The sequence below is a fragment of the Entelurus aequoreus genome, linkage group LG09 (genome assembly GCF_033978785.1).
Source record: "Entelurus aequoreus isolate RoL-2023_Sb linkage group LG09, RoL_Eaeq_v1.1, whole genome shotgun sequence".
In the NCBI taxonomy this organism is placed as follows: Eukaryota; Metazoa; Chordata; class Actinopteri; order Syngnathiformes; family Syngnathidae; genus Entelurus; species Entelurus aequoreus.
Window position 1 is genome coordinate 77,580,974 of NC_084739.1, and position 26,734 is coordinate 77,607,707.

General features: G+C 43.1%; 1 protein-coding gene across 6 annotated transcripts in view; it reads left to right on the forward strand.

The window, feature by feature from the left end:
- wdpcp (WD repeat containing planar cell polarity effector) overlaps window positions 1-26,734 on the forward strand; it is a 189,447-nt gene that overhangs the window by 87,826 nt on the left and 74,887 nt on the right. For all 6 annotated transcript variants that reach the window (XR_009827347.1, XR_009827348.1, XR_009827350.1 and 3 more), the window contains 2 exons: window positions 5,600-5,791; window positions 23,503-24,097. Coding sequence is in view for 1 of the 6 variants with exons in the window: in XM_062059490.1 (XP_061915474.1) it covers window positions 5,600-5,791; window positions 23,503-24,097 (787 nt within the window). In the remaining 5 variants the exon portion in view is untranslated. The remainder of the gene's footprint in view (window positions 1-5,599; window positions 5,792-23,502; window positions 24,098-26,734) is intronic.

Consider the following 26,734-nt stretch of genomic DNA (forward strand, 5'->3'; position numbering starts at 1 on the left):
CAGTTTTGTAGCTTCTGTAACGAGCTAAACTGTTTTCAGATGTGTGAACATGATTGCACAAGGGTTTTCTAATCATCAATTAGCCTTCTGAGCCAATGAGCAAACACATTGTACCATTAGAACACTGGAGTGATAGTTGCTGGAAATGGGCCTCTATACACCTATGTAGATATTGCACCAAAAACCAGACATTTGCAGCTAGAATAGTCATTTACCACATTAGCAATGTATAGAGTGTATTTCTTTAAAGTTAAGACTAGTTTAAAGTTATCTTCATTGAAAAGTACAGTGCTTTTCCTTTAAAAAATAAGGACATTTCAATATGACCCCAAACTTTTGAACGGTAGTATATATATATATATATATATATACCGTATATATATATATATACCGTATATATATATATATATATATATATATATGTATATATATGTATGTATGTGTGGGAAAAAAATCACAAGACTATTTCATGATGAAATAGTCTTGTGATTTTTTTCCCACACATACATATTACGCTCTACCACGGTATCGAGCACTATTTTTTGGATAATCTAATTAAGACATATATATATATATATATATATATATATATATATATATATATATATATATATATATATATATATATATATATATATATATATATATATATATATATATATATATATATATATATATATATATATATATATACTTTTCATTATAAACATTCATTAAGGTGGTGCCATCACTAGTTTCACTCACCTAAAAAAAAGTGTAGGATTTTAACAGTATAGAAAAATACACAAATAAAACAAACTATATTAATGGATATAAAAAGTATAAATAAAACTACATTAAAAAATATGACATAATAAAAATGTGTGTATGCTTGAACTACTACTCTTTAGAATAATTTACCCGAAAGTGGATACAAATAAACATAGATGAAATAAAAGATAAATACAACTAAAAATATGGTATTCACTTTAAAAATATATATTTTTTTATATGTATACATTTTATTTTAAAAATAAATTAATCCAAGTTCTGCTAAACGTCCTTTAACTGCGACTCATTTTGTAGTCCACGCATGTGCAGAGTGGGCAATTGCAGACGCAAAATTTGCATGTGTATGAAAAACAACTCCCAAACAAACGGCTCACAACTGGGTTCTCTCTTTTAAAGAGCCATTCAAAAGACTCTATTCGTTTGCCAACGTAACATCTCTATGAGCAATGCTTTTTTTTTTATGGTCAGATACAACAGATACACCAGGTTGGGTGTGTGGTTTTTGTCAAAGCATGCATCGCTCTACCAAAAATACCAGGAGAGCTCATTACTGTGCGACTGTAGAGCGTGGCGGACCTTCCTAAAAAAAAAATATGCACATCGCTAAAATAGGCCCGGCAGAACAAGAGACTCACACACATTAATAATGGAAGATGAAAAATATCCAGAGACTTTAAAGCAAGGAGGATAAGAAAAGGATGGCATGGAGATGTTTGCAGGCGTTTTACACGCCTCACTTGTGTGAATACAAAGAACAAGAATGCTTAAAGGCCTACTGAAATGAATTTTTTTTTATTTAAACGGGGATAGCAGATCTATTCTATGTGTCATACTTGATCATTTCGCGATATTGCCATATTTTTGCTGAAAGGATTTAGTATAAAACAACGACGATAAAGATCGCAACTTTTGGTATCTGATAAAAAAAAGGCTTGCCCCTACCGGAAGTAGCGTGACGTAGTCAATTGAACACATCCGCAAAGTTCCCTATTGTTTACAATGATGGCCGCCAAAAGTGAGAGAGATTCGGACTGAGAAAGCGACGATTTCCCCATTAATTTGAGCGAGGATGAAAGATTTGTGGATGAGGAAAATGTAAGTGAAGGACTAGTGGGGAGTGGAAACGATTCAGATAGGGAAGATGCTGTGACAGCCGGGGGTGACCTGATATTCAGCTGGGAATGACTAAAACAGTAAATAAACACAAGACATATATATACTCTATTAGCCACAACACAACCAGGCTTATATTTAATATGCCACAAATTAATCCCACATAAAAACACCTAGGTGTTTGTTATGCTAGCTCCTAGCTCCTACCTACTAGCTCGAGCTAGTTATAGCTCGAGCGGGTTATATAGACGGGATCCCGTCTATATAACCCGCCAATACAATTCAAACACCTGCACAACACACACACTCACTCAGCCCAAAGAACCGTTCACCTAACCCCAAGGTTCGTAAAGCTTATATATTTAACCAAAGTTACGTACATGACACGCACGTACGGGCAAGCAATCAAATGTTTGGAAGCGCGCGGGAGGGACCTGATATTCAGCTGGGAATGACTACAACAGTAAATAAACACAAGACATATATATATACTCTATTAGCCACAACACAACCAGGCTTATATTTAATATGCCACAAATTAATCCCGCTCCTAGCTCCTAGCTACGAGCTCGAGCAAGTTATAGCAAGCGATCAAATGTTTGGAAGCACAGCTACGTACTCACGGTATCGCGTCTGTGTATCCAAATCAAAGTCCTCCTGGTTAGAGTCTCTGTTGTCCGAGTTCTTCGATCTTGACCGCATCTTTCGGGAATGTAAACAATGAAACACCGGCTGTGTTGTGTTGCTGACTTCCCTCGCAAAATATCCCCTTCGCACCGACAACTTTCTTCTTTGCTTGCTCAGCTTCTTTCTCCATAATGCAATGAACACATTGCAACAGATTCACCAACACAGATGTCCAGAATGCTGTGGAATAATGAGATGAAAACAGAGCTATTTCGTATTGGCTTCAATGGGGAAGCCATACCTCTGTTAAACTGGCCACGTCACGCGCATACGTCATCATACCGAGACGTTTTCAAGCGGAAGTGTGGCGGGAAATTTAAAATTGCACTTTATAAGTTAAGTTACTGCGATGAGGTGGCGACTTGTCCAGGGTGTACCCTGCCTTCCGCCCGATTGTAGCTGAGATAGGCTCCAGCGCCCCCGCGACCCCGAAGGGAATAAGCGGTAGAAAATGGATGGATGGATGGACTTTATAAGTTAACCCGGCCGTATTGGCATGTGTTGCAATGTTAAGATTTCATCATTGATATATAAACTATCAGACTGCGTGGTCGGTAGTAGTGGCTTTCAGTAGGCCTTTAAATACTCTTGCTGCAAAATTTGTGACATACATTCAAGCTGAAGCAGGGGTGTCAAACCTACAATCCGGCCCACGAGATGAGTTTGCTAAGTATACAAATGAGCTGCAATTGTCCTCATCCTTCTAGTATCCAGGTGAGAGGCATGATTTATGATCTACAATGAAGTTTTATGAGCAAGGAAACGAGGGAGCAGCTTATCAGTCGATATTGTCAACATTGGCACACAAGCTTGTGATCACGGCGCCGCTATAAATAGTTGGTCTGCGTTAGTGCTAAATAATAACAATATTACTAATACGTGGTTAATATTCAAGTCAAGAAATGTGAATTGAGTATTTTTGGAGGTTTTTTTTAATTGGATTTTATTGGCGGAATAGAGGACCTCCCATCGGCTTCTCTGTAAGTGGACTTTTATTCACCAGTTAGAATGCATAAAAAATACATCCATCGTCATGTCTTTCATAATGATTGTGAAAAAAAAGAAAAAAAAAGGTGCAGTTCCCTTTTCAAGTTTAATGGCTTTGTACAAAACCCAAAACCAGTGAAGTTGGCACGTTGTGTAAATGCTAAATAAAAACAGAATACAATGATTTACAAATCCTTTTCAACTTATATTCAACTGAATAGACTGCAAAGACAAGATATTTAATGTTCGAACTGAGAAACTTAATTTTTTTTTGCCAATAATTATCTTACAATTTAATGGCAGCAACACATTGCAAAAAAAATGGCACAGGGGCATTTTTACCACTGTGTTACATGGCCTTTCCTTTTAACAACACTCAGTAAACGTTTGGGAACTGAGGAGACTACTTTTTGAAGCTTTTCAGGTGGAATTATTTCCCATTCTTGTTTGATGTACAGCTTAAGTTGTTCAACAGTCCGGGGTTTCCGTTGATGTATTTGACGCTTCATAATGTGCCACACATTTTCAATGGGAGACAGGTCTGGACTACGGGCAGGCCAGTCTAGTACCCGCACTCTTTTACTACGAAGCCACGCTGTTGTAACACGTGCAGAATGTGTCTTGGCATTGTCTTGCTGAAATAAGCAGCGGCGTCCATGAAAAATATGTTGTTTGGAAGTCAACATATGTTGCTCCAAAACCTGTATGTACCTTTCAGCATTAATGGTGCCTTCACAGATTTGTAAGTTACCCATGCCTTGGACACTAATACACCCCCATACCATCACAGATGCTGGCTTTTCAACTTTGCGCCTATAACAATCCGGATGGTTCTTTTCCTCTTTGGTCTGGAGGACACGACGTCCACAGTTTCCAAAAACAATTTGAAATGTGGACCACAGAACTCTTTTCCACTTTGCATCAGTCCATCTTAGATGAGCTCGGGCCAAGCGAAGCTGGCGGCGTTTCTGGGTGTTGTTGATAAATGGCTTTCGCTTTGCATAGAAGAGTTTTAACTTGCACCTACAGATGTAGTGACACACTGTAGTTACTGACAGTGGTTTTCAGAAGTGTTCCTGAGCCCATGTGGTGATATCCTTTACACACTGATGTCGCTTTTTTATGCAGTACCGCCTGAGGGATCGAAGGTCACGGGCATTGCCGCTTACGTGCAGTGATTTCTCCAAATTCTCTTAAACTTTTGATGATATTATGGACCGTAAATGGGGAAATCCCTAAATTCTTTACAATAGCTGGTTGAGAAATGTTGTTCTTAAACTGTTCGACAATTTACTCACGCATTTGTTGACAATGTGGTGACCCTCGGCCCACCCTTGTTTGTGAATGACTGAGCATTTAATTGAAGCTGCTTTTATACCCAATCATGGCACCCACCTGTTCCCAATTAGCCTGTTCACCTGTGAGATGTTCCAAATAAGTGTTTGATGAGCATTCCTCAACTTTCTCAGTCTTTTTTGCCACTTGTGCCAGCTTTTTTAAAACATGTTGCAGACATCAAATTCCAAATGAGCTAGTATTTGCAAAAATTAACCAAGTCTACCGGTTCAAACATTAAGTGTCTTCTCTTTGCAGTTTATTCAATTGAATATAGCTTGAAAAGGATTTGCGAATCATTGTATTATGTTTTTATTTACTATTTACACATCATGCCAACTTCACTGTTTTTGGGTTTTGTAGATACAATTAGACAAAGTCTAAGTTCATTGTTGTGTTTGTGAAACTGCACCAATGTTTTCCTCAGAATTTTCAACTTACTTGAAGTGTTTTGTCAAGAGGATTATTTGTGACATGTACCTTTTCAGAATGTGCTTGTTCTATTTTGGCCAAAGTAAAACAAAGAAAACTATCTGAAGTTGTCTTTATTTTTAAGTTGGTATGCCATAATTTTACCAGTCTGGCCCACGTGGAAATTGGTTTTCCTCCAGTTAAAATGAGTTTGACAGCTCTGATATAAAGTGAATCATATGTTTGTCTCCTCCCAGCACTTTATCCTCCTCATCATGTGCGTTTCCTTGGCCAGGTGAAATGCGTGGAACTGTCAGGGTGGGCACCTGGCCTCCACCATGGCGTGGCCCTCAACCGCCTGCACGATGTGGGGCTCTGCTGGTCAAGGTGCAGCGAGCAAGATGAGGAGCCGTGGCCCTGGACGCCTGCAGACGTGCACAGGAACAACCTGGTCCTCTTGAGCTGCTCGCCCGCTGACGGTCTACAGGTAGCCACAACACTCACTTTTCTCTGGATGTGCTCACTTTGCTTGCACTATTCTACTCGTGTTGGGATTTGTTTAAAATAATGTAGAGGAGTAAACATAAAGGTTTAGCAATTAAGTTGTGTTGTAGTTCACTTCTCCAACTTTTGAGAATAAATAGTTAAGAGACTGCTCTCGCATGGAATTCGGTACAGGAGTAGTAGTACATTACAAAAAAAAAAAAATCAACATTCGTTTATTAGCTTTTTGACATATACAGTCCAGAAATACAATTAAACTCTTATCAAATGCTCTTTTTCCCCCCAAACAAATGACCCCCAAAATTATATATAACATTAAATAAAAACAAGACCTGCATCAAATGAGTTCAGGCAAATATTGACATGAAGCCACAGACAACTGCACTCCTGGGTTTTCCCCAACACGGTCAAGCAATACACAAAAGCAGACAAAACATTTTCGGCGTGTTTTGATTAGTTCGGGATCTTTCCCTTCTATCTAGAAAGTTTTATTCATGTAATTGGAGGAGCAATTTGCAATGCAGTCTGCAATACAGTTTTTACCCCCTTTTCTACTTCATAGCAATTACTTACAGGGGTGCACGATTATCAGTCCGATATGCGGAATTATGACATCATACTGATAAACCTGATGACATTAGAAATAATTCCGTTACTAATAAGAAAGTTTGTCGCTGCAATACTAACTAATTTGGGGCGGCTTGGCGTAGTGGAGAACCTGAGGGTTGCAGGTTCACTCCCCGACTCTTGACATCCAAATCGCTGCCGTTGTGTCCTTGGGCAGGACACTTCACCCTTGCCCCCGGTGCCGCTCACACTGGTGAATGAATGATAGGTGGTAGTCGGAGGGGCTGTAGTCGCAAACTGGCAGCCTCGCTTCCGTCAGTCTACCCCAGGGCAGCTGTGGCTACAAATGTAGCTTACCACCACCAGGTGTGAATGAATGATGGGTTCTCACTTCTCTGTGAGCGCTTTGAGTACCGTATTTTTCGGACTATAAGTCGCAGTTTTTTTCATAGTTTGCCAGTGCGACTTATATATATTTTTTTCCTTCTTTATAATGCATTTTCGGCAGGTGCGACTTATACTCCGGTGCGACTTATACTCCGAAAAATACGGTATCTAATAATAGAAAAGCGCTATATAAAATCTAATCCATTATAATTACCTCACTTTAATCTAAAGTTCCGTTGAAGTTTGCTTCGAAGGGTGCAGAGCACATCGCTCTAACTATCATCACACTGGCATGTGACCTGATTGCTGTGTGCAATGTGCGCTACCTTCTGGCGGTCAAAACAAACACTGTAATTCATCTCTATCCCTTTATGATAACGCCAAATTTTTTGTATATTAATGACATACATTAACGTGTTAACGTTGACAGCCCTAGTATTTGCATGTCTCGGTTTTGTAAGCCCAATCTCCTGCAATATGAAGGCACACACACACACACACACACACACACACACACACACACACACACACACACACACACTTACTTACTTGCTTATGGTTGTCCATCGATTTGATGATGACCATCTTCTTTTATTTGTTAGTCTGCTGATGTTTGAACAGTCCGATCCTGGATCCACAGATGCGGTTACAGACCGGGCATGTGAAGGAGGTGCTGGGGGGAGCAGGGGTGGCTTGGCGAGCATGCCTCTTCGCACGCTTTGCTGCACGGTGTTGTGTGCGCTGTTCCTCTATATAATCCACTCCCTGTGAGGAGTGGGAGCGCCAGAGGTCTCGGCAGGAAGCAAGTTCCTCCAGTGAAGAGGGGTTGATCTGGCATCTCTTCAGTGTGGTCTTCATTTGGTCTTTGAACCGCTTCTTCTGCCCACCAGCACTGCGTTGGCCAAGGCGTAACTGACCATAGAGGATTCTGCGTGGAGTCTATGGCTGGGCATTCGGATGACATGCCCCAACCACCTGAGTTGATGTTGGGTCATGATGGACTCCACGCTGCAGCTGCCTGCCCTCTGCAGCACTTCTGTGTGCGGCACTCTGTCCTTCCATGTGATGCCAAGGATCTTCTGCAGACATCTTACATGGAAGGTCTCCAGGCTTCTCAGATGGCGGTTGTAGATAGTCCATGCCTCACATCCGTACAGTAATGCAGTGATGCATACTGCTCTGTAGACCAGCACTTTGGTGTGGAGTTTGAGGTTGCTGTTCTGAAAAACCCTTCTCCTTAGACGACCAAAAGATGCTGATGCTTGCTTGAGGCGGTTCTGGATCTCGTCATCCATTGAGCAGGTGTCCGACATTATGCTCCCCAGGTATTTGAAGGTGGGCACCGTGAGCAGCTGTTGCCCTGCTGCTGTGAGGGTTATTGTGGGGTATTGTGGGAGGTCAGCACTGGACTGACAGAGTACCTCTGTCTTCTGGGTGTTGATCGTCAGTCCCATTCTGGTATATGCAGTTACAGCTGCCGAGAGGATGTTTTGCAGAGCCTGTGGTGTATGGGCAACCAGGGCACAGTCATCGGCGTATTGCAGCTCAATGATGGTCTCTGAGGTCAGCTTGGTAGTTGCCTGTAGCCTTCTGATGTTAAACAGGTTACCATCAAGCCTGAAGTCTATGGTAACTCCAGCCTGCTCCTCCATCCCCCTACGTAGCAGTGTTGTGACACAGACGAGGAAGATGTTGAAGAGAACTGGAGCCAGCACACAGCCCTGCTTCACTCCAGTTTTCACACCAAAGGGCTTTGAGCTGTGTCTTCCAACTACCACTCGGGCCATCATCCCAGAATGGAACTGTGCAAGGATGGTGAGAAACTTGGGTGGACACCCAAATCTCTTCAGGACTTGCCACAGTAGGTCTCTGTTCACTGTGTCAAATGCCTTTGAAAGGTCGACAAAGGCAATGAACAAGTCCTTGTGCTGCTCCCGGCATTTCTCTTGTAGCTAACGTGTCACAAAGATCATGTCAACTGTCCCCCTGTCCTTCCGAAAACCACACTGCGACTCTGGGGTGACCCGTTCTGATATTGTGGGGATGAGTCTGCGGAGCATGACCTTGGTAAGGACCTTTCCAGCAATGGCCAACAGAGAGATACCCCTACTATTGGAGCAGATGGATTTGTCTCCTTTGTTCTTGTAGATGGTCACAATGTTGGCATCTTTCCACTGTTGTGGGACACACTCTCGTCTCCACACTTCTGAAATGTATAGATACAGTGTCCGTGTACAGAGGTAGCCTCCTTCCTTGAGAAGTTCAGCCGGGATGCTGTCAGGTCCAGGGTATTTATTGTTTTTCAGGGTTTTGACTGCATGCAGGATTTCTTTGAAGGTTGGGGGGAGGTCGAGATCTGGCAAGCTAGGATGTTCAGGGAGCTCTGCAAGGACAGTTGGGTCCACTGGGGTGGGCTGGTTGAGCACGGTGTAAAAATGCTCGGCCCACTGCTCCACTATCATAGCCTGATCCTTGATTAAAGATGTTCCATCAGCAGATCTAACAGGTGCCAAGGAGCAGTTTCTGGGGCCGTAGATGGTTTTCACTGCATCATAGAAACTGTGCATATCATTTCTATCAGCGTGAGACTGGATTTCATTGGCCTTTGAGATCCACCACTCATCTTGCAGTTTTCTGAGAGTTGTTTGGGCCTCAGAACGAAGGGTTTGCCATTGCTTTTTATGGAATTGGGATTGTGGGTTGTTCAGGGTGGCTCTGTGTGCCTTGTGCATTCTGTACAGGAGGGTGGAGATCTCTCCAGCATTCTGGTCAAACCAGTCCAGGTGTTTCTTGGTTTTAAAACCAATGGCTTGGGCTGCAGTGTTAAAGAGGATGGTGGATAGAGAGGTCCACTTCTCATCCATCCCAGACTCTGAGGTGATCAGCGGCTCAATGTCTGCCAGCTTCTCAGCTAGGGAGCGACGGAAGTTGTCACGGGTGTCGCTGCTGGAGAGTCTGGCACAGTTGAGTGTTTTCCTCTTTGGTGCACCGTGACGTGTTAGGGGCCGAACGTGCATTCTGACCTTTGTCAGAATCATGCGGTGGTCGGTCCAGCAGTCTGCCCCTCGCATAGCTCTTGTAATGAGCACGTCCTTGAGGTCAGCCCTCCTCACGATTGCATAGTCGATCAGGTGCCAGTGTTTGGACCTGGGATGCATCCAGGATGCCTTATATTTGTTCTTTTGTTGGAAGATGGTGTTTGTGATGGTAAGATCGTGTTCCGCACAGAGACTAAGGAGTGTCATGCCATTGGGTTTGACTTTTCCAATGCCGTGGGCGCCGATCACACCATTCCAGTTTTGCATGTTCTTTCCGACTCTTGCATTGAAATCACCAAGCAACATGATTTTGTCACTCCTCGGGATGTGACTGAGGATGTCATCGAGTGCCTGGTAGAAGCAGTCCTTCTCTTCATCATTGGATGGCAGAGTTGGTGCATAGGCACTTACCAAAGTGACATGTCTGCATTTTGCAAGGGGGATGCGAAGAGTCATGAGCCTTTCACTGACACCCACTGGTGATTCTGTGAGCTTGAGCAGAAGGCTGTTCTTGATTGCAAAACCAACTCCGTGAAGGTGTGGTCCGCCCATGGGGTATCCTTTCCAAAAGAACGTATAACCCTCTCCTACTTCATTGAGTGACCCTCCTCGAGGAATCGGGTCTCACTGAGTGCTGCCACATCCACATTGTAGCGCTTTAGCTCGCTGGCAACAAGTGCTGTTCTGCGCTGTGGTCTGTCCGGACTGGCATCCAGGAGTGTCCTTATGTTCCATGCTGCAATTCTAAATGGTATAATCTTTGTATTTCGACCGCGTAATGGAATGTCCCGACAGGTGCGGTTTCCTGCCCGGGTACTGTGTTGAGTGGGCAATCTTTAGGCCACCTTTACTTTACAGCTAAGAGCTTCCAGCTCATTCAAACCTGCCCCCGTTACTGGACGCTCCATCGCCGTCAGACTTTTGAGGTCGGAGACTCAGGTAAAGAAGATACCTGCGCAATGATGGTTTTTAGAGTGGCATGAGGGGTGCGCTTTTCCCAACGCCACTACCTTGATTGTAAGAAGATTGTTCCAGTGGCAAGGGAGACCCTAGACGACCGGCATCTTCTTACAACTGCAGGAAGCTGCCGGAATCCAGGTTTTTGGGAAACTGCCTCAAAGCTTGCCGCCACCAGCTTGCTTTTCTGTCAGGGTGTGCTCCCTTAGCCTTCGTCCACTTTTACAGCCATTGTGGTGCTTCTCACTGCTACCATCTTCTGCCTGTTCTACCGTTGAGGTCTTCGGGATCACTCTTAGTCTGGACTCTACCTTTCGACCTGTTCGGCATGGGTAACCCTGCCAGGAGTACAAGACTCCAGCCGACATAGCTCTAGGGGTCATGGAGACGCGCAAAGTGCCCCACCACGATAAGGTGGTGATCCCGTCGGGATCACCACCTCCTGCAATCTCCTGCAATATGAAGGCACACACACACACACACACACACACACACACACATACACATTCTGCGCATACCAGTGAGGAGCGAACGCGGTACAGTTGAATACGCTGTGTGTGTGTGTTTGTAGATGGCCCACACCTCTATTACAACTACTGTGTACTAGGGTTGTACGCATACTTGCCAACCTTGAGACCTCCGAATTTGGGAGATGGGTGGGGGGCGGCGGGGTTTGGTGGTAGCGGGGGGTGTATATTGTAGCGTCCCGGAAGAGTTAGTGCTGCAAGGGGTTCTGGGTATTTGTTCTGTTGTGTTTATGTTGTGTTACGGGGCGGATGTTCTCCCGAAATGTGTTTGTCATTCTTGTTTGGTTTGGGTTCACAGTGTGGCGCATATTTGTAACAGTGTTAAAGTTGTTTATACGGTCACCCTCAGTGTGTGAAATATGCCTTGCATTCACTTATGTGTGTGTAAAAGCCGCATATATTATGTGACTGGGCCGGCACACTGTTTGTATGGAGACAAAGCGGACTTGACGACAGGTTGTAGAGGATGCTAAAGGCAGTGCCTTTAAGGCACGCCCCTAATATTGTTGTCCGGGTGAAAATCGGGAGAAATTCGGGAGAATGGTTGACCCGGGAGATTTTCGGGAGGGGCACTAAAATTCTGGAGTCTCCCGGGAAAATCGGGTGGGTTGGCAAGTATGGTTGTACGTTATACCGGTATTCGTTATGTACCGCGGTACTAATGAATCAAGAACGGTACTATAATCCCTTCGAAAAATACCTGGTGACGGCGCACCGTCGCCACGCAGTGACATTGCTGGTTTTACGAACAGAGGAGGATATTCGACAACGCACATGCACGGAGTACTTATACGCAGACAGAAAAGGGAAAATGGACGCATTTTGCCTTAAAAACTTATGATAAATGTGGGGAATAGCTAAACATGCTTCACTACACACCGTAGGAGGTTACATTAGCTCACCGCTAACAGCAAACTGGCGGTCCTGAATGTAAACAAATGCCATGGGTGGATCTACACCTGACATCCACTGTAATGATACCAAGTACAAGAGCGTATGTAGTCGATACTACTATGATTACATCGATATTTTTTATCGTCACAAAATGTTTTTCCCTTTTTTAAACTAATATGTTTATAAAGTCAGGAAATATGTCCCTGGACACATGAGGACTTTGAATATGACCAATGTATGATCCTGTAACTACTTGGTTTACCTAAATTTGTGGTATCATCCAAAACTAATGTAAAGTATCCAAACAACAGAAGAATAAGTGTTTATTACATTTTAACAGAAATGTAGATGGAACATGTTGAAACAGAAAATAACCAGATATTAACAGTAAATGATCAAGTAGATTAATATACATTTTTTTACCGCTTGTCCCTCATAATTTTGACAAAATAATAGAATAAAAAATGACACACTATGTTACTGCATACGTCAGCAGCCATATTATGAGCCTTTGTTTGCATAGTTACTACTAAAAGACAAGTTGTCTAGTATGTTCACTATTTTATTTAAGGCCAACATTGCAATAAAAACATATGTTTAATGTACTATAACATTTTTTTGCTAAAATAAAGCCAATACTGCCATTTTGTGGTCCCCTTTATTTAGATAAGTATCGAAATTAGAGATGTCCAATAATATCGGACTGCCGATATTATCGGCCGATAAATGCTTTAAAGGCCTACTGAAATGAATTTTTTTTATTTAAACGGGGATAGCAGATCTATTCTATGTGTCATACTTGATCATTTCGCGATATTGCCATATTTTTGCTGAAAGGATTTAGTATAGAACAACGACGATAAAGATTGCAACTTTTGGTATCTGATAAAAAAAAGGCTTGCACCTACCGGAAGTAGCGTGACGTAGTCAGTTGAACATATACGCAAAGTTCCCTATTGTTTACAATGATGGCCGCATGAAGTGAGAGAGATTCGGACCGAGAAAGCGACAATTTCCCCATTAATTTGAGCGAGGATGAAAGATTTGTGGATGAGTAAAGTGCAAGTGAAGGACTAGTGGGGAGTTGAAGCTATTCAGATAGGGAAGATGCTGTGAGAGCCGGGGGTGACCTGATATTCAGCTGGGAATGACTACAACAGTAAATAAACACAAGACATATATATACTCTATTAGCCACAACACAACCAGGCTTATATTTAATATGCCACAAATTAATCCTGCATAAAAACACCTGCGTGTTTGTTATGCTAGCTCCTAGCTCCTCTGCTAGCTCCTAGCTCCATAGAACACGCCAATACAATTCAAACACCTGATCAACACACACAATCACTCAGCCCAAAAGACCGTTTACCTAACCCAAGGTTCATAAAGCTTATATATTTTTAAAAAGTTACGTACGTGACGCGCACATACGGTCAAGTTATCGAATGTTTAGCAGCCAAGGCTGCATACTCACGGTACCTGATATTCAGCTGGGAATGACTACAACAGTAAATAAACACAAGACATATATATACTCTATTAGCCACAACACAACCAGGCTTATATTTAATATGCCACAAATTAATCCTGCATAATAACACCTGCGTGTTTGTTATGCTAGCTCCTAGCTCCTCTGCTAGCTCCTAGCTCCATAGAACACGCCAATACAATTCAAACACCCGATCAACACACACAATCACTCAGCCCAAAAGACCGTTCACCTAACCCAAGGTTCATAAAGCTTATATATTTTTAAAAAGTTACGTACGTGACGCGCACTTACGGTACGGTACGTGTTATGCTAGCTCCTAGCTCCTCTGCTAGCTCCTAGCTCCATAGAACACGCCAATACAATTCAAACACATGATCAACACACACAATCACTCAGCCCAAAAGACCGTTCACCTAACCCAAGGTTCATAAAGCTTATATATTTTAAAAAAGTTACGTACATACGCAAAAAAAAGCCAAAGCTGCATACTCACAGTAGCACGTCTGCGTCTTTGTCATCCAAATCAAAGTAATCCTGGTAAGAGTCTGTGTTGTCCCAGTTCTCTACAGGCGTCTGTGTATCCAAATCAAAAGTCCTCCTGGTTAGAGTCTCTGTTATCCGAGTTCTTCCATCTTGACTGCATCTTTCGGGAATGTAAACAAAGAAGCGCCGGCTGTGTACTGTTGTGGCTGACTACGTTCGAAAAATACGTCCATTTCGCACCGACAACTTTCTTCTTTGCTTGCTTGGCTTCCTTCTCCATAATGCAATGAACATGATTGAAACAGATTCACGAACACAGATGTCCAGAATACTGTGGAATTATGAAATGAAAACAGAGCTTTTTCATATTGGCTTCAATGTGGAAGGCATACCCGTGTTCGTCGGGCTACGTCACGCGCATACGTCATCCTCAGAGGCGTTTCGAACCGGAAGTTTAGCGGCAAATTTAAAATGTCACTTTATAAGTTAACCCGGCCGTATTGGCATGTGTTATAATGTTAAGATTTCATCATTGATATATAAACTATCAGACTGCGTGGTCGGTAGTAGTGGGTTTCAGTAGGCCTTTAAATTGTAATATCGGAAACCATTGTTATCGGTTTCAAAAAGTAAAATTTATGACTTTTTAAATCGCCGCTGTGTACACGGACGTAGGGAGAAGTACAGAGCACCAATAAATCCTTAAGGCACTGCCTTTGCGTGCCGGTCCAATCACATAATATCTACGGCTTTTCACACACACAAGTGAATGCAAGCCATACTTGGTCAACAGCCATAAAGGTCACACTGAGGGAGGCCGTATAAACAACTTTAACACTGTTACAAATATGCGCCACACTGTGAACCCACACCAAACAAGAATGACAAACACATTTCGGGAGAACATCCGCACCGTAACACAACAGAACAAATACCCAGAACCCCTTGCAGCACTAACTCTTCCGGGACGCTACAATATACACCCCCCCTCCCCAACCCCAACCCCGCCCACCTCAACCTCCTCATGCTCTCTCAGGGAGAGCATGTCCCAAATTCCAAACTGCTGTTTTGAGGCATGTTTTTAAAAAAATAATGTACTTTGTGACTTTAATAATAAATATGGCAGTGCCATGTTGGCATTTTTTTTCTATAACTTGAGTTGATTTATTTTGGAAATCCTTGTTACATTGTTTAATGCATCCAGCGGGGCATCAGAACAAAATTAGGCATAATAATGTGTTAATTCCACAACTGTATATATCGGTATCGGTTGATATCGGAATCGGTAATTAAGAGTTGGACAATATTGGAATATCGGATGCCGGCAAAAAAGCCATTATCGGACATCTCTAATCGTAATACATTTTGGTACCGGTACCAAAATATTAGTATCGGGACAACACTACTGTGTACTGTACAAACGTGGTAGGTTTTAACTGAACAATTGAACCTTTAGTGAATGACAGACAATCGTTATAAAACACAAATTAATGACAACAGAAAAAGATCTAAATTCTGCTGTGCAGTTGTTTACTTGTGTTTTCGCAGCTTAATTGTTTGAATGTGAGTAAATATGTGTGTATGTGTACAAAGACCTGCAATGTAAATCAAAAGACAGTGATGATATGTATTCAATACGTTTACATTTCCCAACCAAATGAGTGTGTTGTTTCCATTCAGTGTCGTTGGTGTTCTTATTCGCTGCTTGGCGTGCGGACCCGTGCATGTGGGTGACAGGATTGTGGATGGCGTGTTAGTCACCTATAGGGTGGCACCTCTGTGGATGCACCGCCACGCATCGCCGTGTTGAATATGCAGGAGGGCTAAGCCGGCGGCGTGGCGTGAAGAACGCCCACGCGCGCAACCGATCTCGCATTGGCGCGCGCGCCTCACGAGCGCATCCTCCCGGCCTCTGGCAAGACCGTCTCCCCGGGAGCCAGTTGGCCTCACGCCGAAAAACACATGAAAGATCCCAAATTACCGATCAGGAGCTTAACTCCGCTGCTTTCGTCATGTACCTTGCTAAGCGTATGCAAAATATTCACCTCATGGAAGCAGTTTGCAAGAGAGGAAAGGAGGAGCGTTACCAATCGACACATGAATATTAAAATAATCAAAGCAGATGTTGTTTAGTCTTGGTTTTGGAACCTTCTGCATGTTTATCACACTCCTTCACCTCCTGTATTTTCTCTCACACTGCACCCCGCCCCACACCCGCCGCCGTCTCTTCGGCGCGGCACCGTGCTCCCTAATGAAAGCGTTTGTTGTCATCGTTCAGATGCGCGGTGTGAAATTAAGCGAGCAGTTTACGCAAGAGCCGTGGCGGGAATCAAACGGCGGGCGCCGCATCGCGAGACGCCAGCTACTTCAATCACTTCAAGCTTATGTGTATGTTCCTTTTGTTCGCCTCGCTATCTGCCGCACTAAGCCAATTTCCTCGCCAGTCTCCCTGCGTTTGTAAAAGTCTGATTTCTTCCCCTATGTGGTCTTAATTCATATGCCCCTCCCCCAAACACACACACACTCACACCATGCTGATAAGTGGAACCTTGGCATGCTGAGGGGGTGCACGATGCAGAAAATTGTTTAAAAAAACCCACATATAGTTTGTTTTAATGCAGTCTGCTAACATTTTAATGATACTTCATGCCTCTCCAACACACACAAAGTGTTTGCTGGTATTTATTCTTCTTAATGAAATGTAAACAGCAAACGTGAACGTTGTCTTGCTTGTATGTGTGTATTTTATTTGATCCCCCCCGCCCTGCGCATGACGATCATGTTATCTGTCACCAAACAGTTTTTCCGCACTTGTTTGATCTGTATTTTTTCCTTTTTTAATTACTATTTACTTTGGCACTGCTCCGCTCTGCGTTTTGTTGCTGGTAAAAAAAAAGAGAAAAGAAAATAAGCAAGAAACACTCGGGGAAAAAAATGGCCCACCTTTATTAAATGGAAAACGTTCGCTTCGTTTTGTGTTGCTGCTCAATGAGGAATTTTAATCAAGGCTGTGTATTAGGAGCGTAGGAGTGTCTATATAAAGAAACTGCATTCCCCATGCGGGGAAAGGACTGGAAATTTATTTTTAAAGCATGAAGTTGGTTGGTTGAACATAAACATGATACATCACATATTTTTCATGCCCGAAAAGGAGTAGGGAGAAGCAAAACTTACTTATTTTGTATCCCTTTTCTACTTCATAGCAATTACTTACACATCTGTTCACTTCCTGTTTTCAGTTTGTAACAGTTTACTTCAATGATTTTTAAATGCAACAGTTCTCTTCATAAATAGTTAAGTCAGTTATGAAGAGATGAATAATATTTTATTTTCAATAAGTGTCATCATTTTTCTGTGTACTTTGTAAACACTTTTAGTTTGAACAGTTTCTTCAACTGGATCATATTAGTGCAATGTTTGACTTATTTGCTTAATCTATTCCATAACTGAATTCCACATACTGATATACTAAATGTTTTAAGTGTTATACGTGCATACAAATGTTTTAAAATAGAATTTCCTCTAAGGTTATATTTCTCCTCTTTTGTTGAGAAAAATTGCTGTACATTCTTGGGTAGCTGGTTATAATTTGCTTTGTGCATAATTTTAGCTCTTAGCAAAGCATTTAATTTCAGCAGTTGGATTCAATCAATAAAGTTCTCTATATCCTACATTATGTATTATTCTAACTGGCCTTTTGTGTAACACAGTTAGTGAATGAAGTCTACTTTTGTAATTATTTCCCCATGTTTCTACACAATAATTTAGATATGATAACACTAGCGAGCAGTAGAGAATATGAAGGGATTTTTGTATAGAACACATTTTTTTATTTTTTTATTTGGGACAGTACAGAGTACCGTATTTTTTGGACTATAAGTCGCTCTGGAGTATAAGTCGCACCGGCCGAAAATGCATAATAAAGAAGAAAAAAAAACATATGTATATGTCGCATTTTTTGGGGAAATTTATTTGATAACACCAACACCAAGAATAGACATTTGAAAGGCAATTTAAAATAAATAAAGAATAGTGAACAACAGGCTGAATAAGTGTACGTTATATAAATGATAAATGGGTTATACTTGTATAGCGCTTTTCTACCTTCAAGGTACTCAAAGCGCTTTGACAGTATTTCCACATTCACCCATTCACACACTGATGGCGGGAGCTGCCATGCAAGGCGCTAACCAGCACCCATCAGGAGCAAGGGTGAAGTGTCTTGCCCAAGGACACAACGGATGTGACTAGGATGGTAGAAGGTGGGGATTGAACCCCAGTAACCAGCAACCCTCCGATTGCTGGCACGGCCACTCTACCAACTTCGCCACGCCGTCCCCACAATATGACGCATAAATAACCAACTGAGAACGTGCCTGGTATGTTAACGTAACATATTATGGTAAGAGTCCTTCAAATAGCACTCCTAATCGCTAAATCCGATTAAATCTTATACGTCTAGTCTCTTACGTGAATGAGCTAAATAATATTATTTGATATTTTACGGTAATGTGTTAATAACTTCACATATAAGTCGCTCCTGAGCAGTGTTGGGACTAACACGTTACTAAGTAACGAGTTACTGTAACGCCGTTAGTTTGTTCCTGATCTGCCCTGATCTCAGGTCATCAACCTGCCACGGACTGCAGATGGAACCGATTTGGGACATTTACATTTGATATGTTTATTAATGTGCATAGTGACAAAGATGTAACAAATATAGCAAATGGTGACTTCACATCAGGAGTTTTATAATACATCTTATTGGTGCGACTGGCAAAAGTTAAGTAGGTTGGTTATAAATGAGTTAATGTCTCTGTGAGGCCCGGTAGCAAATGCGTCACTGACCGGTGCCCGTTTGGGGATCACTGCTTAAATGTCAGGTCCAGGTACCACAGTTTCTTATGTGCTCCGGGGAAGTACTTTGCTTTATTCATTATAGAAATATTTCTAGCCACCTTATTTGTGTGTTTTATATTAAATTTCCAGCTCATTTCATCGTCTATTATTACACGCAGAAATGTGATTTCTTTTGCTCCTTCAGTGAGCTTTGGTGCGGAATGTCAATTGCAGAATTTACTCCCAAGCCTGACTGAATTTTGGACGAAAAAAATCCCAGGAGGAACACTGCTTCTGAGATGTTGGCTTTATTCCCAAAGCCTCGACAATTATGTTCAGTGGCAGCAATTATGAGAGTTAAGGTGTGTGGAATATTTTGGCAGGTAATCCTGCTGCGCCTCACATCACTGCCCCAACTCTAACCCTGATTCACCTAAAACTTCCCGTTCTCATTCCCCCGCCCGCTCCCAAGCCGCCCCCCTCCACGCCGCCATCCCCGCCCATCCCATCATCATCCCCGCGCTCTCCTCCGAGTCCCTCCATCTCTCCAGTCGTCTCTCCCCAGTCTTTCTCTGCTCCGTGAGCTGGAAAATTGGCTTCAAAAGGCCACTGCTGTGAACAAGGGCCAGCCACACAGTCGGGCCCGTCCGCTTTATCTTTCACGCCACGGAGGGGGGAAAATGTGCCAGCGAGAGAGAGAGAGAGAGAGGGAGAACGAGAGAGAAAAGGGAAGAATAGTTTTGACCAGTCACTGAGACCAATAACCAGGAGAAAGCTACTTAGCGGGCGCCTCTGTCTGTCTGCCTCTGTTTCCCTGCTGTCTTTGCATCCCTCTCTCTCTCTCTCGCTACGTCCACTTCCTCTTTGCTTTCACCCTCGCTCACGCTTTTCACCCGCTTCCTGTCTCTTTGCAGTCCCACTTTCTCATCTTCGAGGCGTTTTTGTCCGTCTGTGGCTCACACTTCATCTCACTTTGGTGCTCACTGATGCTCTCGACCTCCTTTTCCAGCCCTCAAAGGCAGTAGTGACTAAATAAGCTCTGCTACTTCCTACTCCTTTTTAAAAAAGGCTAAACATGTGATGTACCTTGACAGGAGTGTGACAAAATATCGGGCGATAAAACTAGAGATGTCCGATAATATAGGGCTGCCGATGTTATCGGTCGATAAATGCTTTAAAATGTAATATCGGAAATTATCGGTATCGGTTTCAAAAAGTAAAATGTATGACTTTTTAAAATGCTGCTGTGTACACGGACATAGGGAGAAGTACAGAGCGCCAATAAACCTTAAAGGCACTGCCTTTGTGTGCCGGCCCAAACACATAATATCTACGGCTTTTCACACACACAAGTGAATGCAATTCATACTTGGTCAACAGCCATACAGGTCACACTGAGGGTGACCGTATAAACAACATTAACACTGTTAAAAATATGCGCCACACTGTGAACCCACACCAAACAAGAATGACAAACACATTTCGGGAGAACATCCGCACCGTAACACAACATAAACACAACAGAACAAATACTCAGAACCCCTTGCAGCACTAACTCTTCCGGGACGCTACAATATACACCCCCCCACTGGAATTTGGGACATGCTCTGCCTGAGATAATCCTTATACCCACTACAACTATGGGAAATACTATACTTTGACTTTCACAAAGTGCATTATTTTTTTATTTTTTTTAAACATGCCTCAAAACAACAGCTACAAAAACAATGAAGGCACACAGCTTCAGTCCAGAATATACTCGAGCATACTTGCCAACCTTGAGACCTCCGAATTCGAGAGATGGAGGGCGTGGTTGAGGTGGGGGCGGCGTGGTTGAGGTGGGGCCGGGGTTTGGTGGTAGCGGGGGGTGTATATTGTAGCGTCCCGGAAGAGTTAGTTCTGCAAGGGGTTCTGGGTATTTGTTCTGTTGTGTTTATGTTGTGTTACGTTGCGGATGTTCTCCCGAAACGTGTTTGTCATTCTTGTTTGGTGTGGGTTCACAGTGTGGCGCATATTTGTAACAGTGTTAAAGTTGTTTATGCGGGCACCCTCAGTGTGACCTGTATGGCTGTTGATCAAGTATGCCTTGCATTCACTTGTGTGTGTAAAAGCTGCATATATTATGTGACTGGGCCGGCACGCTGTTTGTATGGAGGCAAAGCGGACGTGACGTCAGGTTGTAGAGGACGCTAAAGGCAGTGCCTTTAAGACACGCCCCCAATAATGTTGTCCGGTTGGAAATCGGGAGAATGGTTGCCCCGGGAGATTTTCGGGAGGGGCACTGAAATTCGGGAGTCTCCCGGGAAAATCAGGAGGTTGAAACCGATACCGATAATTTCCGATATTACATTTTAAAGCATTAATCGACATCTCTAATTACCGCCATGTTTGATCGAGGAAATATGCTAACAACTGATTACCGGGATCAAACTCAAATTAATTGCGATCAACGATCACAATCATATAACCACCCAGCCCTTGGAGGACCCCAACAGACAGGCTAGCATCCTCTGACATGACCGTCCTGATTTGCCACTGTGCTCATAAACACCAGACTGTCAATCAAGAGAGCTAATGATAAGCGCTTGCTTCCAACTCAAGGGCAAACATCTGAGCATGCAGCTCGGCATACAGTGATAAACAAACAAGGAGCCCACGCAGTCTGAAAGAAGCCTTTCTCGGTTCGAGTAAGGCAGAACAACCATCGGCCGAATCCAGATTTCTAAATCACCTGGAGCATCACCAGCTGGTATGGGCGGGTACAGGTGGGGTTCTTGATAAATGAAACAGCTACCAGAAACCTGGATCATCGCTGGGTTGACAGAGAGTACTAAAGTGCGCAGTCACTAACTGAGCTTTTCAGGAGGGATTTCACAGCACCAAAGCCTCTATCAGAGCCCCGCATTGACCGTGGCAGCTTTGGCGAAATGAGCACATTTCAATTCGCCGTGTAGACAGAAAGAAGGATCGGCTGCTCGCCTCGCTCTCCTTCCGCAAAGCTGCCATTTTTCCTTTTGGCACGCTTTGCCAAAATGCGACTTAGAGGGGAGGAAGGGAGTTGATTTTGCCTGCACACGGTCTACGACGAGATGACTGTCCTCCATGAAAAGCTTTTTTTCTGCTCCCAATAATCCCTCGGAGCATGCCACTCCTGCTCCCTGGGGGGTGGGCGCTGTTTGTTTTTATTTCAGATAGCTGGAAAGCGGGGTTCAGTTTATCTCAGGACTTTGGGTATACCAAAGGAGGCCCACTGGATCAATAACCAGAAAAGCACTCGGAGAGCGCAGACCTACACCAGATCCTACATTCCCATTGTTATAAAAAATAAAATGAAATAAAAAGTCCTGAATCCCTGAACTCTTGTCAGTCGTCCAGTGTCTTTGTCCCTGCTGGGCCGCTAGCATACACACACACAAACGCATACCTTTTTTTTTTGGTCAAAATGTTGCATAGATTATGTTTTACAGACCATCTTCAAGCCGCTTTCTGACCGTCTCTTCAGGTCTCTTCTTCTTATTTACGTGCCTCCACTTTGACAGTGTCTTCTCCCCGCCATCTTTGTTGTAATTTTTAGCACTTCCATAGCAAATCTACTGACGGATATAAGTTACAACTGTACGCTACTTTATATTAGAAATGGCAACAGCGGAGAATGAATGCCTCACAACAAGAGGATAGAGAAAAAGAGGGCGCTAATTGACTACGGCGCAAACTATAATGGCGAACAAGGACATGCACAAATTTTCGGGATTTACGCAGATCCCAAATATACATTAGTAGGAACCAAAGGGTAAGAAATATTTATTTTGAATATTAATGCAAAACAAAATGCCAAATAATGTCTCTTAATAGGTGCCATTTTGGGGTCCTTATACACATACCATAATACCTGTATGTTGAAGCACAGTACGTCTGACTACGGTAGCCGTAATGCTACGACAATCCATCAAGCGGTGCGACTTCGTAGTTACCAAAGTCGTATGAAAACATTTTGACACATTTTTGAGCCTCGTGTGTAATGTTCTATATTCTCAATGGAACATCAAAGCTTTGGCCTTGCTTGCTAACCTGTACTTGCTAGCGTCATTTATTGAACAGGAGGCGTCAACCTGCAGTCCACACGTATCTCTTATGTGTGACTGCCATCTACTGGTCACGCTTATCATGACACCATGTACCAAATAAAATTGCTTTGGGGTCGGTAAGCGGGTTATTAGGCGCACTATCGATTTTTGAGAAAATGAAAGGATTTTGAGTGCGCCTTATGGTTTGAAAAATACAGTAATCTTGTTTAATTGTAATTTTAGCCAATAAAAAATAAGATGAGGAGTCGCAAAGGGCCCTTAGGTTGCACTTATGTGTTACATGTGAACTGCGTGACACGGTGGAACCTGAAAGAAAGGGTGGTTTCGATACAAAGAAGAGTAAATGTAAAGAAGTGTATGCAAACGTACAGTAATTGTGTGGTCTTATTGTGTCTGATGAGGGTCCTCCTCTCATTCTTCAGCTCCTCAGCTCTTCCCAGACAGAAGGCGACCTCCTAGACTGCAGCTTCAGTCAGCTGCAGCCCCACCAGCTGCTGACCGTAGAGGCACCTGCTGGACCCCAAGCATCCAGGGAGGGGTCCTGGGCTAAGTCCTGTGTGTTTGAATGTCTGCGAGCACGACTGCACCGCCTGTCTGTCAGCCGCATCTCCCTGCCTTCCCATCCCATCTCCTGCTCACGTCACCCCGACGAAAGCACACTCCTCCTGGGCCTCGCCGATTCCTCCCTGGTCCTCTACGAGCAAAGGCGAGGGGTCTTGCTTTCGTTCCCCGGCCCCGCTCCGCTCTCCCTCCTCGCCTGGCATCCCGCTGGAGCTGTGGCCGTGGCGGCGGCGGCGCAAGGCGAGCTCATGTGCTTTGATGTGGGCCTGGCACCCCTCAGAATAGCGCTGGTGGCAGAAGACGTGGCTCCGGCACCCACGCTACAACTGGCCCGACACCTGCGCTGCCCTGGGGGTCTGCAGAGGCTACAGTGGGCAACAGGTGGCGCCGAGGGAGCCGATACGCTCATGCTGGCCTTTCACGGAGGACCATTAGCGGCCTTAAGATTCCGACTGGGTATGTAAAACTCACAATCTTAATTCTGTCAGTTGTGGTTCTGACTTTGTCCTGGAATACCCCGCTGTGAGCAGGTCGGGTCGCCCGACTGCCGAGGGAAGTTAATTTGAAGGTGAGCGGGAGCCGCGCTCTCGGAGGTCATTCGATAATTCTCCTGGGGCCAAAACGCCCCCCTCCGCACAGGTGCGTTCTCTGGGATGCCGTTTTCCGATAAATCGTTGGCAGTGGCCGCGCACTCCCTCGGGGCCCCCAGATAAAAGTTTGCCAATCAAAAGTGTTTCAGAGCGAATACGCACACGGATAGTGTTGAGTCCCTGTTGTGACTTTGGGAAAGACGAAGCCACTGTGACTACTGCTCAAGTTGGGAACCGGGGGTGGTGGTGGGGGGGTTTCTGGGGGAGGTAGGTAGAAGATGGCGTGTGTTTATGTGCATGCATGAAGAAAGGGGGAGGGCGGCTTCCAACAATGGCGTCCCCCTCCTCTGATCGTGTGCCAAGGTTTTGATGAAGGAAGCTACTGCACGTCTTTTTCGCCATGATAATTCCCCCGCCCCTTCCCTCCCTACAAACAGACACACAGACGTTTATTCTTCAATTGCTTGGCTTTTATGCGCACACACACACACACACACATATATATATATATATACAACGCCCCCCAAACTCATTTGTTTGTTTGCTTGCACTCCTTCCGTGTTGACTCCTTTCACACGGCTCGCTACATGACAGAGTGAAGAAAGACTTGGCCGGGCTCCAAGTTTTCTCTCTTTTTTTTTTGATTCCATAAGAGGCAGCACCCCAACCGCCCCCTGCCTGCGTCGAGATATCTCATCTGGGCACACACATTGGCCAAAACTGGGTCTGCACCAGCTCCGTTCTATGAAAGAAGAGCAGGGAAAATACCATATTAGTCTGCGAATGGGAACGGAGTGATGCAAGTCCAGTTATATAACTCCGGTGCCCAGCGCTGCTAATCCCTCCAATGGACTCAAATATGTTCTTGACAATCACACCCACTTGGTACACCTCATGTTATATTTTTTTTGCAATTGCATGGAACCGGTTGACAAAACATTAATTGGAGTCAACTAGGGCTGCAACAACTAATCGATTAAAATCGATTATAAAAATAGTTGCCGATTAATTTAGTCATCGATTCGTTGGATCTATGTTATGCGCATGCGCAGAGGCTTTTAAAAAAAAATAATTAAAAATTTTTTTTTTTTTTTTAAATAAATCTTTATAAACTGCAACATTTACAAACAGCTGAGAAACAATAATCAAAATAAGTATGGTGCCAGTATGCTGTTTTTTTTTTTAAATATAATGCTGGAAAGGATAGAAATGTAGTTTGTCTCTTTTATCCAAATATTAATCGATTAATCGAAGTAATAATCGACAGATTAATCGATTATCAAATCAATCGTTAGTTTTAGCCCTAGAGTCATTGTTTTTTTTCCAAAGCGTAAACCTGGGGTGTTCAAACTTTTTTCCCGCTGAGGGCCGCACACTGGAAAAATTATGGAATGAATCACGATTCTTATTTGTAATGATTCACAAAAAGCAATTAAAAGATATATTTAAAGAAATAAATATTTTTAATCTGTCCTGTCCAGCCACTCAGGCAAATCATATTGTTAATGTATATGATCATATCTACTGTACAGATTTACTTTACAAAAAAGTGTTGGATACTTCTCTTGTTACCCTATTTGTATTTGCCTTTATTAAATGTTTGGGTAGAATTTTAAATAACTAAAATTTTACCCAGAGCTACTGTTCTCACTATTATGTTAGATCCACTATGGACTGGACGTTCACAATACTATGTCAGACCCACTCAACATCCATTGCTTTCGGTCTCCCCTAGAGGGGGGGTGGTTACCCACATATGCGGTCCTCTCCAAGGTTTCTCATAGTCATTCACATCAACGTCCCACTGGGGTGAGTTTTTCTTGCCCTTATGTGGGCTTTGTACCGAGGATGTCGTTGTGGCTTGTGCAGCCCTTTGAGACACTTGTGATTTAGGGCTATATAAATAAATACTGATTGATTGATTGATTTGTCTATTTTATGGATGAATGTAGTTAATCGTAGAACTGGCACCAAATGTTATTAAGTAAGTATTGATTTTGAATGGAGAATCGGTTTAAATCAATTCTGAATCGAACCCCCAAGAATCGGATCAAAGTGGTGCCCAAAATCCTAGTTTTGATATTTTTCATTTTCAAAACCAGTACAATATATATTGCAACCCCTTTAGCTCCCCTCAGTTTTGGTGAACCTTAAAGGAACCGGGAATCCAAAAGGGTCTCAGTCATTAAAAGTTTTCAAAATAAGTCATAAATGTATTAATATATTACTTTCTTTCAACACTTACATTTCTATAGATCAACTTCAGATATATCTGTTGCCATAAAGTTGTTTTGTTTTATTTTTATGCCCCTTTTTTTTTTTTCAAAGAAAACTTGTTTTTTATGGCAAAAATGCAATAGGCAAGGCAAGTTTATTTGTAGAGCGCAATTCGTACACAAGACAGTTCAAAGTGCTGCACAGAAAATCACAAGAAGGTAAAACCAAAAATAAAAATAATCATAAAAGTAATCATAATTCAAATTAAAAACATACAATAACATAA